The sequence below is a fragment of the Pseudorasbora parva genome, chromosome 17, assembly GCF_024679245.1.
Source record: "Pseudorasbora parva isolate DD20220531a chromosome 17, ASM2467924v1, whole genome shotgun sequence".
NCBI classification, from domain to species: domain Eukaryota; kingdom Metazoa; phylum Chordata; class Actinopteri; order Cypriniformes; family Gobionidae; genus Pseudorasbora; species Pseudorasbora parva.
In genome coordinates, this window is record NC_090188.1 from 18,837,326 (window position 1) to 18,853,168 (window position 15,843).

A 15,843-nucleotide genomic window follows, 5' to 3' on the forward strand; every position below is an offset into this window, starting at 1 on the left:
GACCCAAAAAAGTGTTGAAAGTTTGAAAGTATAAGAAAATTATAAAAATTGTTTGCATTATTATGAATATAGCAAAATAAATACACTTCTCACACTTTTAAAAAGGAGGAGTAAACATATATTTTGTTGACATCAAGGGTTGTATGTCCAATCAAACTCTACAGTATTTAGGTTCAAATCTATCTTAAATTTGACAGGAGTTCATATATTACACAATGACACCATGAACAAAACTTGTTCGTAGGTCCTAATAAATAATACAATCTAATAATACATTTTTAATTCACAAGTCTATCATCCAGTATCATACGGCTTAATAGTCCCAGACTAAAATGCATGTTTGAGCTGTTTTAACTGAAATAAATCAGCTCATTAACTTAAAATATGTAATATATATATATATATATATATATATATATATATATATATATATATATATATATACATGCATGCACAAACACACATATATTACGTAAACTTATATTTTGGATGCGATTAATCACGGATAATCAATTTGCCAATATATATATATATATATATATATTTTTTAGGATGGCACACTGCTTAAGTCTTAAACATCTTTAAGAGAGATTTCACTCTGAAATATTATTTGCTTACCCCTCTTGTCACTCCAAACCTGTTGTTTTTGGAAATGTTTTACCACAGGGTCTTATAAACAAATCTTGGGTCAGGATCTTAATGCACACCACTGCTGCAGAGTTTAGACACTGCTGAGACTTTATTCAATCTCATGAATACAGCTTGACAGAAAACATCAGGTTTTTTTTTGTGTTACATGATTTCCGTATTGCATATATCTGATGGTGTAATTTCCCATATTTTGCATTAGTGTGCTGGCCCCAGAAACACTCCTCAGTGAGCCGTCCAGCTTGACCCCTATTAAAGGGCTGTCAGTTGAAGAGCAGATGGTACCCACTCTCTGTCTCACAGCAGCAAGGGGGGGGGGTGACCATGGCAACCGATATATAATGGCTACCCCTCAAGTGGCAAAATAGCTTGTTCTAATTTGTTAAGTACCACTTCAGTGAATTTGATTTAATCACTATGTTCGGGTCTTAACAAAACTGACATCAAATAAAACATTGCAGGTGTCCATGAAAGACAGTAAATCTGATCCCCTGGTCTTAGTTCTTATGCCTATTAACTAATTGAACTCAGGAATACACCAAATTCAGATCCTCACCACTCACACATATAAAATGTATAAATGGATCTAATACGGAGCTGTTTAATGTACATCAAATACCATGCATAACATGAAACATCATGTTGTACTTATTTAATAATTTAATTGAATAATCAAGACTTTATTTTATCCTCTAACTTAAGCTAAAGAGAAATCAATTGACTTTTATGATACAAAATCCCCAGAAGCATTAGATTTTAAGGAAGAATTTTTTGCGGTAGAGCAGGTAGGCAATGAAGACCCAAAGTGCGGTACCCCACATGTTCTGGAAAAGCTTCTCCCAGTGACTGTCCTGGAAACGCATCTCCCAGCTGAAGGGAAAGTAAAAGCCCAGCAGAGAGTGGCCAACATAGACAAATATGGAGTTCATCCCTGTAAAACAACATTGCAACATTGTAAGCTTTTATGGATTGGATTGGCTTATAAAACAATGTTTGAAACAAGTAAATTCTCGTACCAGGATAAATGAAAGGTTGGCCGCCCCACCATTCCTTAACATCCACAATAATATACATCACACCCAGCAGCAAAAAGGACATGCAGCCCATGCAAGTCACATATGACAGGGACCTGAAGACAGAAAATCGGTGTTGTACGATCTGAGACACTTCAGGCCACAAATTATCTCTGAAAGATATGCATGAAGGACCGTAGGTGCATTGCGCAACTGAAAAACCTCTGCCAAACTTTTCTTGTAACAACGAGGACAACACCGTGCAGAACTGGGGACTAAATAATGGATGGACGCATAGTAGTTTCTGTGCTTAGAGTAAGCCAATAAGAAACATAAGCATCCAAAGTGAAGCCTTGGCACCTGCTCAGTACAACCATGTCAATAAGTCATGTGTCTTCTGTGTTCCTAAGTGCCAGGATGCTCGATGGAATTTTATCTAATGTAGAATGGCTGCATCCCAGAGCATCGTTTATATCAGCTGAAGTCGAGCCAAAAAAGACTCTTGGCTGGGAGTTAATTACTTTTAGGGATGAGGACAGACATACTCGGGGGCTCAATAAGCTGGTAGGATGGACTGGCCATAAAAATTCAAGCAGGTATATGCCTGTACTCAAACAGGTACAGTAGAGCAGGGTCACAGAGACAGAGCACATACAGCAAAGGCAAGATGAGGTCAAATTTAAAGCAAAAAACATCCTTAAAACAGTGTTATTGTTAACTAAAACTACTAATATATATATTAGTAGTAATATATATAATAATATATATGTCTTTTTTTGCTAATTAAAATAAAAGTGAAATAAAACACAATTCAATGTTTTTATGTAAAAGGCAACTAACTGAAATAAATGAGATTAAGTTGAAAATACAGTAATACAAAAAATACTAATAAAATTACTAAAACACTTTAGCTAAAATGAAAACGGACAAAATAAATAAATACTGTAATGTATATAAATAACATGAAAAAAACTGCCTTAAAAATATAATTAAATATATATATATATAAACTTATATATATATATATATATATATATATATATATATATATATATATATATATATATATATATATATATATATATATATATATATATTATTAATTTAAAAATATATATATTCTACTTATTATTTTTGCATACACTGTAAAATAGATCAACAATGGTACAAATGTGTTTTGAACATTTCTGTTATATGCATGCCATTATTTACACTGAGGTGTTAGATGACAAATAATTTAATGTGCACCGGTCTGAAGATGTAGGGCTGACCTCATCCTGCTCAATTTCACAACAGGCGGATGAGATAAGCCAGATTTTGGCAAGATATATGGTTGGGAAAATAAAACTGCTCACTCTCTCTTGGCTGTAAAGAAGAGTGATCTAGTAGGACAGTGGATGTATCACCCGCCGCGTCTCACTCCTGTGCCAGTGGGGGTGATCATTTACAGGACGTTCTGTCGTTAGAGGTAAGTAAACGCGTGTTTTAGCAGCCTCTGATTTGTGCCTGCTGGAGTCTCATCCCTTCTTTTGTGGATGGAGAAGTGGCTGGATTTAGAGGGTCAGGAAGCACTTACCAAAGGTTTTTATTGACAGGTATAAATCCTTCGTCTCTTGTGCACTTAGAAAGGATGGCTGCAGAGATTCCCTGAGGATCAGAATAAAACAGATTTCAAATCAATGCAGACCTGTAAAGCAAGCATTATCAGACAACCCAAATGCAGCACCGCCATGAAGTATCAAGCTAATTAGCTGACACTCCCGGGAGGTGAAGCCCCTTAAACTAACACACCAAAAACACAGATCCATCTCCTCATGCCTACTGCAAAACTCGCAGTCTTTTCACGTTTTACATTTCTTTAAATTGCCTTATATTCCCAGTTCTAATCCTTAAATTAATCTGAAACAGTAAATCAATTTCTTCCTCAGTATTTTTGTCTTGCTTACCAGATAAAATATCTAAACATTTTTAAAGTAAGATATTGATGACAAGATATCAGGTCTTGATAAAAAAAAAAGTGACAATGCTTAAAACAAGAAAAAAATATATGCCTATGGGGTAAGAAAAATAAACTTGCTTTACATTTACATTAAGATTTTTCTCATTGGCAGACATTTCTTTCATGTTTTAAAGGGTTAGTTCACCCAAAAATGAAAATTCTGTCATTAATTACTCATCCTCATGTCGTTCGACACCTCTAAGACCTCCGTTCATCTTCAAATTGAAAACAAATGAAGATATTTTTGTTGAAATTCGATGTCTTAAAAAGTCCTCCATTGGCAACGATGTAATTTCCTCTCTCAAGACCCATAAAAGGTACTAAAAACATTGTTACACTCACTACAGTGACGATAAGAGTTTTTGTGCCCCCCCCCCAAACCCCCCCCCCAACTTATAGTGATGGCCGATTTCAAAAACAAAGCTTCAAACCTTTATGAAACAGTGTATCGAATCAGCAGTTCATGAATCGAATATGCTGATTCATTAAGCTCCAAAGCTTCAGGAAGCCTTGTTTTGAAATCGGCCCATCACTGTGCAAGTCATTATTTCGTTTTTTTCCCACACAAAACCTATTTTCGTCGCTTCATAAAATGATTGTAGAATCACTGTAGTTAGATGGGCTTTGTAACGAAGTCTTTATGGGTCTTGAGAGAGGAAATGACATTGGTGTCAATGAAGGTCTTTCTGAGCCATCGGATTCCAACAAAAATATCTTCATTTGGGTTCCGAAGATGAACAGAGGTCTTACGGGTGTCGAATGACATGAGGGTGAGTAATTAATTACAGAGCTTTCATTTTTGGGTGAACTAACCTTTAAAGCATAAAGCAATTTAATTTGGATCAATTTTACAGAATTTTCTCAAGTGATGCTGTGTTAAGTATCATTGTTAAAACAGGCTCATTTAAAGAAAATCTTGTGCTTGTGAGGATAGACAGTTCAGCATCCAAACCTGCTTGTTAGGAGGATATCCATCATTTGTATAGATGACAGAATCAATGGTGTGGAAATAGCCTGGCTGGCTCTAGATTGAGTCTCCAGGCTATGCAGGCAGGATGTGGGACAATCATTGCTATGTGGGCCAATCGCTCAATTTCAATCTCAAACTACAGAGTTGTGATCGTTGAACTTTAATTAAATCAGGGGCCTTGTTTATCGGGATGCCGAGGCACAAACGGCTTCAAATCATCCCACAATCTGACAAAGGACTCATGCAAACTGCGACAAGACCCCTAGACGCGCACCATTTTATGACTGTGGATGTGGTGGGAGGCAGTTTTTGTTTAACCAGGATAACGGGAATGTGAAGAGCACATTAACAGCACAAGAGGCTGTTCGAGATGTGCTGCTTAAAACATTCTCAGACCTCAGAGCTCTCCGGAGATGTCAATGATAATTGATTGTTTGCTTGTGTTATGAGATGTGCGGTGTTTATCGTGAAGCATGAAGCCTGTAACGTGTCTTGTTGGTCACATGAATCCAATCCACAATCTATATTTTCACTGACGTCAGAGTAGGGATGAAGCTTAAGAATAGCGGAAAATAGTGTTTTCTGTAAAGAAAACACTTTAGAGCATATACAAACAAAGAATTCTATTGCTATTCTAAATATCTTGGAAAACATGATCACTTATCACAAAATAAATCCATTTAAATATCATGCCTGTGCTATATTATACACCAACCATCTTTGTTTTGCACAATCAGAGGATGAGGCAGTGTGTGAACAGAGGTGGCATAATTTTTTGCCTTTGGCTAGTTTATTTTATCATGCTGCACCTCTAGGTAAAGTGAAATAGATCTCTGTTCATTTATTTCAGCACCTCGAGCAGTGTGGCCTCATAATGCTGGCCAATATGATTCAACATACAGCTATAATGGCCCGATTTGTCATAGGGCTTGGGAATAATGAAATTTAAAATACTGGGATCAGGCATCTGCGTACTGTGGATCTGGGTTCACAACAAGAACACTATCATAATATACTTCACTGCGAGAAGGGGGGATGTGTGGTTAGGATACTAAATAAATGTATATGAAAAATAATATCCTTCAAATACAGTATGCAAACGAAAGAACACAAAATAACCTAATAGAATATACAATATAAAAAAGTACACTGTAAAAAAATTTGGTTGGTTTTTGTTGGTTTAACTTAAAAAAGTAAGTAACCTGGTTGCCTTAAAATTTTGAGTTTCTTGAAATAAAAAAATTGAGTTGATACAATGAAGGAAATTTGTTTAATAAATGGAAACTCAAAATATTATTGTATCTGAATCACATAAAAAAATTGATAAATCATGAAAATAGCACAATTTGGCATATTTCACTGCAACATCAGAAATAAAACACACAATTACCCAATATGCTTACAAAATCTTTTAATAATATTTTAATAAAGTTTGTCGAATCTCAAAAAAAAATTGTCATTGTATTAACTCAAATTTTTAATTTCAATGAACTCAAAATTTTAAGGCAACCAGGTAACTTTTTTTCTAAATAATTTTTTCAGTGTATATGTATAATGTATCAAATCAAAATTACGGTTTTCAAACAGGTTTCTCAAACAATCCCTCCATATCTCATTGAGATCAAGTTTTCACCCCCTGGTTCTTAATGCACAGTGTTTCCTTCCGGAGCATCAGTGAATGTTTGGAAACTTTTTTTAATAGTTATGTTTAAGTCTAAAAAGATGGACCTCAAAATCAAAAAGTCAGCTGGAAAGGGTTCAAATATGCAAAAGATGCTGGAAACCTAAAGAGAAGGGAACATAAACCTTTGAACGGGTCATTTTTATAAAATCAGCTGTTTATTTTTGTCTTGTGGACTGTATGTAAACATCTTTTATGTAAAATATTTTATTCAGGACAGTACTAAACTTTTTTAATGTATTTTGTATGATCTCTCTTATTTTGTTAAAATGATTTACATTTTAACAGATTCCACAAGGGGTGTGTAAACTTTTGAGCAAGACTGTATATATATCTTGGCATAAAGAGAGTCTTTTGAGTAAGAAAGTGTACAGTACATTGCGTCAGCTTTGCAGGTGCTGCATTTGTCTGTCGTAATTTAATGAATTGAATTCATAAAACAGACGTCGTACGAAAGAAACATTAAAGAAATATGGACTCATAAAAGGCCCATCTTCAAAAATGTAGTCCTTAGTAATTAAAAACAAATGAGATGCAAGCTTTGATAAGCTGCAACATTCTTGCTCATATTAATAAGCCAATGGCAAGCAAAGCCATTGCTGAGAAATGCAGGTCATTTGCCCCCGTCATCCACAGCTTTATGTCTTGAGTTTGCCAGACAAACCCCCTCCATCAACACCTGTTGTCTCTAGAGAGGGCATTCCAGCAGCTCTGCCTCCAGAAGTCCAAAACAAAACACAGCAGCAAGGTCTTTCATGGAAAAGAATCCTGTAAACTCCCTTTTTGTGTAGATCCTATGATCAACATATGCTGCATTGTGCAGAAACACGATTCTCCCTTAATAACCTTGAATAAATGGCTACATAATTCGCTTTAGATTAAACATGCCATATAACTCGAGCTTGCTTAACTTGTCATGCTGATTAGAACTAGAAAAATACAGAGTGGGAATGAAGAGAGGGTAAATTCACCCCACATGGCGCAATCAAAAATAAAGCTTTTCTGCAGGGGAAGGGCAGCAGTGAACAGTGACCTGTGCTGTTTTCTTTGCCATTGAAAAACATTTCTAGTAGCACATGGCTATTTCCCCTGAGACGGGGTTTAAACATCCTTATGCACTTCCCACCCAGTCCAGCTTCTGCTCCTTTTGTCTGTGGGACCACCCAAATGGAGCACTTAACCCGCAAATATACCAGCCTTTCACTATCGTCATCTCAATCTAAGATCTAATCACCAGTTCATCTGTTTCACCAGTGCAAATCTCAGCGACAACCAAGAAGAGGTCATAGTTTAGTTTAACTGAGATTGATTTTACATGTTTGGGGTTTACAATGTGATGTGTAAAAATGATTAATTTCAAAATTGCATCATTTTCTCAGAGACCCTAAAAATGATACATTATCCACTTCAAAATTTGAGGTCAGTAAGGTTTTTTTTTTCCTTTCTTTTTTTTTTTTAAAGAAATTAATACTTTTATTCAGCATTTAATAATTAAAAGTGACTGGAAAGACATGTATATATTGCAAAATATTTCTATCGCAAATAAATGCTTTCTAACTTTCTATTCATCAAAGAATCTTGGTTTCCACAAATACAACATTTACAACAAGAAGAAATTCTAAATATCAAATCAGCATATTATAATGATTTATGAAGGATCATGTGACATTGAAGACTGAAGTAATGATGCCATCACAGGAATAAATTACATTTTAAAGGTGTCATGAACTGGCTTTTTATTTTATTTTTTATGATGTTTTAAGATGTTACATTCAAAAACATCATAACTAATAAGTAACAGGCTATTTTCTACACTGGTCTTGAGGCTCTCTCCAAAACTCTGGGTTTTGATGGGCGTGCTGCACTTGCACTGACGCCCACGGCTAGGATTGGATAAGATTTGCATATTTAATGAGCTTCTGCTCCCTTGTCAGTTGAAGTTAACATGAGGGAGGGATCGTTTTGAAAGTGGCCAGAATAATTATTTGACGGGGTTCAGTCTCAAAACGTATTTATCTCTCATCCACCTGTGATTTAATTAATTTTTGTATTACTTGGCCTGCCCAATCGGTGGATATAGCGCAAAACCGGAGATTGAGAAACTAATGTTATTTCACTATTTAAGATTCACCTGTCGACTTGCTTATGTTTTGGTAGCCTGTCTGGAAAACACATAGCCCCGCGGGACGTTGGGCTTTGCGAGCACTGGGAGTCTGATCTTGCAATGAACCAACAAATAAAGGATTCTCCAGCCCGTGACAGTGTGCTGGTACGCTCTATTAGACACGTACACAATCTGTAACAATGCAATTAGCTAGTAGCTACTATTGCATATATAAAAAATATATGTGCTGCACCATTCCTGTCTTATCCAATATAAAAGGCACAGCATTGTGTTTTAATCTCAATATGTCTGTAAATCCAGTGTCAACTTGTGACTTATGACAGAGTGTTTATTGCCGTGTATCGTGATCAGTTTAGCTCCATGAGTTGGTGGGCAGGGCTGAAGAAAGAGGGTACACATAGAGGCGGCGTTTCCCCCTTCAGATACAACAATGATTTGAGAGCCTTGTTTTCTGATCCTGGTGTCTATAAAAGCTTTTCTTTGACTAACAAGGAAGTTTTCAGCTCTGAAACTTACAGGATATTCTTATACTACCATGACCTTTTATTTATCAAAAGCTCAAGGGAAAGTTGATTTCTCAATTCATCACCCCTTTAAGATATATTATAATATAATATAATCTGCTATTTTAAATGTGTAATATTATTTCACAATATTAGTGTTTTTTAAGATATAGTTTAATCAAATAACGTTAGCCTTGATGAGCATTAGAGACTAGAAAAAGAGAGAGGGATTTTTTTTTTCACGCAGGACTAAGGTGTTATCAAATAAAATAATAATAATTATCATGAGATTGGCAAAAGTCATTAAGTATAAACATGATTCCTTAATTCCTAAGTTATCAAACATGATATAAAACAGGTTGTCGTGCATGCTGAACCAAGGAACCAGTTGAAATGAATATGCAATAATAGCGGTTAAAAAAAACAACAACAGACATGCATGAGCCGAACAAGCCATCCGGTTCAGTCCCGAGAGGGGTGTGATAGCAATCTCTGCCACGGAATTCATTCAGTGCATAATATATACACATATCATATGACGTCCACCTATTTCATAAACTGTCTACAACTACAAGCAATATAACACTTTGGTGAACTGCTCAGTCATTGCTGTTGAAATCTGCTTTTTTAAAATTCTCGTACAAGTGTTTGCTCACGTACCAGGATAAGGGCCCAAATCAGGAATCGTGTCAGGATAGCTTTAGTCATTTTACGATAAAACAGAAGAATCTTTCCCGCCTGTGGAGACAATAACAAAGATTATTTCCAGTGTGAGGATAAATACTTAAACGTGAGGTTTTTTTGTATAGCAAAAATATGTGTATTAGGCTTGCACTTTAAGCCAAATAGGTCACAATCCTCTAAGCAAACTAAAATAATGAATAGCAAATAGACTGCTGGACAATAATGCTTATTATACGTCATATTACTGCTATCATGTTCGGATAGAGAGAGAGGATGTGAGCACTGGTTGTGGCCCTGAAAAAGAGCTCAAGTTTCAACGCTCCCTGCGCAGCCATGCACGGCTGTGGACTTGGCTGCGCTCACTGATTAATTCGGTGATGACGAATGAGCCTCAGCCGAGGACGCTGGAGCGGACGGACACAGACGGAGAGGCCGACACCTGCCGTGTTCTCAAAGACATGCTGATTGACGGGCTTGGCGCTAACTGTTTTTTGCCTCCACCCACAGGGATTTCAGCAATGCAACCGAGTTTGCACGGCTAGTTCTCACCGGTCACCGGGGCACTGTCATCATCAAAGGGTGAGAAACTTTTCTGACCTTTGGAAGAGACGCACACATCTGTCCACAACAGCAAGGACCACTGAGATACAACAGCTGTTTGTCTAAGAGTGTTGCCAGCAAATCCAGTTCAATATTATAGATTTGTCATTGTTAGTTGAACTAAAAGGGAATTTCATCAATGAGTCAAGAAGAGAACATGGTGAACAATCCAAAGATCTATAGTCTGTCAAATACACGGTTTGGATAAGTCACATGTTGGGCTTGTGTTTGGGTTTTCCCTCTCATTTGTCACGGGATCTCATTTGTTCAGTTGTCTTTGGTGCATTTTCTGCAATAAGTGAAATTATTTTTTATTTATATGCACAATTTTTGGCATACAGTTAGATCGGATCCTTGAATATGACTGGACAGCATTCCAAGAGTGTTGCCATTTTGTTTTTATCATTTTAACCGTCTGTGTTTGCGGCATTCCGGACAAGATTTTAGATTGCATTAGGAACTACTTTTGTTGAACAACAAAATAACCGTCCAATTACTCAATTTTAACTTCTTGTTATGTATATTTTTATATATTTAGATCTACTATTCTTGTTTATAGAAATATTGCAATTACTCATTTAAAAAATGCTTGATTACTTTACCATATATTCAGTTACCTGCATGCCAAAGAATCCCATGACTATGGAATTGATTGTACCCAGAACACCCTCTGGATCAAAGGGCTCGGTTGTTTGATACAAGACCTAAAACAAAGAAAGTTGTAAATGAAGGCAAAAGAGAACAGAATTTATACACAATACCAATATTAATGGCATTTTAATCATTAAAACTAGAACTGTCCTCCCACTTAGCTGGTCATTATCGCAAATAACCCCATGTAAATTTTACTACATGACTACTCATTAAGTATGTCAATAAATGGATATATTGATTTGCAAAACCATGGAGTGATACAAGAGACCAAAACTCATAGTGTAGGATATTGGTTGCAAGGCAATGGTCATATATATATGATCATTAGGACTTATATATAGATATATATATATATATATCTAATCATAACCAATTAGCCAATCACAATCAGGTAATAATTATCAGATATTTAATGCATTGAACTGGTTAAAGATGATCAGTACGTAAGTCTCTTACCTTCCATGTTGGATACCAGAAGATATTGTCTCCAAATAACCACCGGTCTATATACGCGGCTGCTCCTCCTGTGCAATTGGGGTATAACCCATCATCTCCAATACCACCAGCTCCTAAATATCCACTAGCAGAGGAAACACAATGGAAAAAACACTACAGTTCAAAATTTTGGGGATATTTTAATGTTTTTGAAAGAAGCATTCTATGCTGTCCAAAAATAGAATAAAAAATAATATTGTGAAATATACTATTACAATTAAGAATAACTATTTCTAATTATAATACATTTTAAAGTGTAATTTATTCCAGTAGTGGCAAAGCAGATTTTTCAGCAGCCATTACTTTAGTCTTCATTGTCACTTGATCCTTCAGAATCCAACTGGATTCTTTGATAAATAGAAAGTTCAAAAGAACAGCATTTATTTCAAATGATCTTTTTTAAAACAAAGTCTTTACTGTTATGTTTGATCAATATATTAAGTCCTTTGTGAATAAAAGTATTCATTTTATAAAGGGAGAGAGATTAATAAAAGGGTAAACAATATTTTCTGACCCCAAACTTTTGAATAGCAGTCATCAAATGAATATATTACACAAATGTAAAATAATTTATCATTCACTTTATTGTTATAGCGCTGTTCATGTCAAGTCACCTTCATTTATAAAGCAGTGGAACATTTGAAATTAAAGGAAGAGAGGTTGTTTTTGCTGTACATCGGCTCTCATTTAGTGCTTTGTAAGTAATTAGCCAAATCGAAAAATGTATGCGGTGTTTAACAGGGAGCCAAAATTGTATGCAGTGTTTAATAGGGAGCCAATGCGGTGTTGGCAGAACTGGGCTAATAGAGAATTCTTCCTGGTTTTAGTAAGAACTCTAGCTGCGGTGTTTTGGACCAGCTGGAGTTTATTTATTAAGCGTGAGGTGCAACCACCCAGTAGAGCATTACAATAATCTAGCCTTGAGGTCATGAATGCATTAACTGTTCTGTATTTTGCATTGAGAGCATATGTCATAATTTAGATATATTTTTAAGATGGATGAATGCTGATACAGCATATAAGCTCAACAAGAAAACTTTAATTATTTAGATGAAAACGTGTTAGGAGGCAGCACAATTTGAATGCTGCACTGTGCTGCAACACAAGGACAATGATTGTGAGGTCAAAATGTTTTTTTTTTCATTCAGGCGGAATTATCGGTGCTCTGCATGTGATCGTCAATGTCATGCAGGGTCAGACACATTGAAAAAAAACTTGAAGGAGAGGAGGAGGAGGACATAAATGGAAGGTTGAGCAGATACAGGGAGAAAAACTGAGAGAGGCAGAGAAAGGATGATGAATCCTTTCTCTCTGCCTCCTTTTAGTGCACATGACAGACTGAGATTGGCTAATTATCCCCTCTGAAGCGGCCGCCAAACACTCATAAATCACAGATCTCATAAGAGCCGCACAACATTGGCTTGTACGGCACGAACCCTCATGCATTCGAAGACTCACAAACAAAACAGCACACAAATGACCATATTGCAATGCATATACATGCGCATTCATGATGTAAATGTCCAACATTACCGCCGTCCCACATATATTCTCAGCGGCGCGCTTGTGTAATAATGCTAGCATATATGTCACCCAAGGAATTAACTTGATGTATGAATGACATGATTATTATGTTAATAAAGGGATGAACTGAAGCTTTGACAGACACATTACACATTAATTATTGAACGCACAGGATTTATATTCCATATTACCATGTTTGTATTGTTCAATGCGATAGTTAATCTTCATCACAAATGTGTATGGGCAAAGCCTGACTCTTAATACGAACTCACGTGGGGCAGTTTGGAACGGGGAGCAAGAAAGTAAGACACAGCCAAATGGTCTCCAGGAACACAATGATGAGCCACTCAGGCCAGTATAAAACCACATCTTGGATGGGGTTCCACCAGTTATGCTGAGGGGAAAATCCAGAAAACAGGGTTAGAAATAATTCAGTCTTGCATGTACTGTTATAAACCTCAATAGTAATAAGCTAATATAAAAAAAATAAAAAAATCAGTCAACACATTGACTTCATTTGACTGTAACCTCTGGCAATTAATCATTCCAGAACAAGTGTCTTCCTGTACAGATGTCTGATCTGAGAGAAATGTGAGCCGCAGGGTTTAACCCACCTCCCTCAAGGGAATCTCTCTGTGGGGAGAGAAAGTCTGCATCAGTGCCAGGACAAAATAGGTGAAACCCAAACGCTGGAGCACTCCGGGTATCCGTAGCCAGGACCATGATACTAACACATTCAGGCGCACACACACAAATATAAACATACAAGATTACTATTACAGACTATTGATGGAAAAACAGACTAATATAATGTATTTTTAATAGTTTAAAATGTATTTTTAATAATGTATTTAATAGTAGTCAGCAAGCAAGTCAATTGTGGGCTTTAGTGTATTAAGCTGCACACTGTAAAAATCTTTGGTTGTTTTTTGTCGGTTTAACTTAAAAAAGTAAGTAATCTGGTTGCCTAAAAATGTGAAAATTTTGAGTTTATTGAAATTACAAATTTGAGTTGATACAATGAAGGAAATTTGTTTAATAAATAGAAACTCAAAATATTTTTGTATCTGAACCACATAAAAATGTGATAAATCATGAAAATAGCACTATTTGGCATGTTTCACTGCATCATCAGAAATAAAACACACACAATTACCCAATATGCTTAAAAAATCTTTTAATAATATTTTAATAAAGGTTGTCGAATTTTAAAAAATGTTCATTGTATTAACTCAAAATTACAATTTCAATGAACTCAAAATTTTAAGGCAACCAGGTACCTTTTTTTCTAAATAATTTTTTACAGTGTGCAAGTGCTTTTTTAAAATAAAGTTTAAAGATTTCTTCGGATTGAATTCTGTCAAATATTTGAAGAATTTTACGGGATTTTACTTTATTTAGGCACTTTCTCTAAAATCTGTGTAGGCAATTCCTTTTCCTGTTCAAAATCACTGCATTGTGGGATTATAGGTCAAATAGTGCAAACTCAATGATGACGATAAAAGCAAAATATTTTAGATTAAAATAAATTCAGAACAAATGTGTAGCCAAAAGTGACAAAGAAAGTAACAAATAACAATTGTAGATTTTGTTGGAGTGATAGCACTTTTATACTCACACTTTTATTCAACAAGGATGCTTTGACAAGGATCTTGACCGTAAAGACATAATGGTTCAAAATATTTCTATGATTCTTTTGATTCTGAAAGATCATGTGACACATGAACACTGGAGTAATGATGCTGGAAATACAGCTTTGCGTTCACAGGTATAAATTACATTTTAAATAAAGGGAGCAATTCCAAGAGGGTCCTTGCACCTTGGTGCTCGGGCCCTAAATATTAAATATAAAAATAGAAACGTTATTTAATGCTTATCTAGCTGTCATTTAAACTTAGAACTATTGTGTATCTTTTACAGTGAATATACAGCAACTAGTAGCAAGGAATATAAAATAAATGAAAATACATTTACTGTACATCTAAGGTCTACAGTGTTATTTTTCACTCAAGAGAAGATTTATGTTTATAACACAGACTAATGATGGTTATGCTGACACAGACCCAGGGTGAGGTGAGAAGTCTTTCACTGCAGGACAGTAAAGGTGTGATCTACCCTGCCGGAGACTAATAAGGCTTATCTGAAGAGATTCTGACGGGGAGGGTGATGTGAGCGAGCGATATAGAGCGAGAGATTGATGGTAATCTGCACATTAGTTAATTGAAAACCTCTTTGTGGCACATACGAAGGGCCACAAGAAACAATATAATACTGATCATTGATCCAACAAATCAAATAAAAAGCGGAAACACTCCACCTCTGCACATAGAGAGAAAGGAAGTGGTTCGGTGACTAATGGTATCTGTCAATTAAAACCCCTATACACACACTGCTCTGTAATTTATCAAAGAATTGACATTTAGGAATTTTGCAAAAAGATCCATTTACAATGAAGAATGTAATGATTTAATTTTTTTAATTTTAAATCATTAAAATTTGATTTAATTTAAATGTAAATTTAAAGGGTGATGAATTGAGAAATCAACTTTCCCTTGAGCTTTTGATATATAAAAGGTCATAGTAATATAAGAATATCCTGTAAAATTCAGAGCTGAAAACTTCCTTGTTAGTCAAAGAAAAGATTTTATAGACACCAGGCCCAGAAAACGATTGTGTACCGCATCTTGACGTCATTGTGTGGCGAAACACCGCCTCCACAAAATAATAAGCACGTTCGGGTCACGCTAGCCAGCAGCAACAAACATACCGAAGAAGTTAGCAAGATTTTTCACCATTCCTATTTGTGGAAGAACAGTCGCTGCATAAGCTTCCTTTGGATCCTAATATTAGGAATGTGTGATACTTCATTTATTTTGAATGTAGTTCCAGCTCACGTGGGAAAGACATGTACGCGTGTTCGCTTCATTTCACTGTGGATTCGTTTGTA

The 15,843-nt window shown here is 35.7% G+C and overlaps 1 protein-coding gene across 6 annotated transcripts in view; it reads right to left on the reverse strand.

Moving 5' to 3' along the window:
- Nucleotides 1–559: 559 nt before the first annotated feature.
- si:dkey-192p21.6 (uncharacterized protein LOC565246 homolog) overlaps nt 560–15,843 on the reverse strand; it is a 32,742-nt gene continuing 17,458 nt past the window's right edge. For all 6 annotated transcript variants that reach the window (XM_067422512.1, XM_067422515.1, XM_067422514.1 and 3 more), the window contains 8 exons: nt 13,511–13,623; nt 13,169–13,290; nt 11,334–11,457; nt 10,841–10,927; nt 9,600–9,677; nt 3,238–3,308; nt 1,665–1,777; nt 560–1,579 (listed from right to left, as the gene is read on the reverse strand). In XM_067422512.1, the coding sequence (XP_067278613.1) occupies nt 1,398–1,579; nt 1,665–1,777; nt 3,238–3,308; nt 9,600–9,677; nt 10,841–10,927; nt 11,334–11,457; nt 13,169–13,290; nt 13,511–13,623 (890 nt within the window). In that variant the 3' untranslated portion in view covers nt 560–1,397. The remainder of the gene's footprint in view (nt 1,580–1,664; nt 1,778–3,237; nt 3,309–9,599; nt 9,678–10,840; nt 10,928–11,333; nt 11,458–13,168; nt 13,291–13,510; nt 13,624–15,843) is intronic.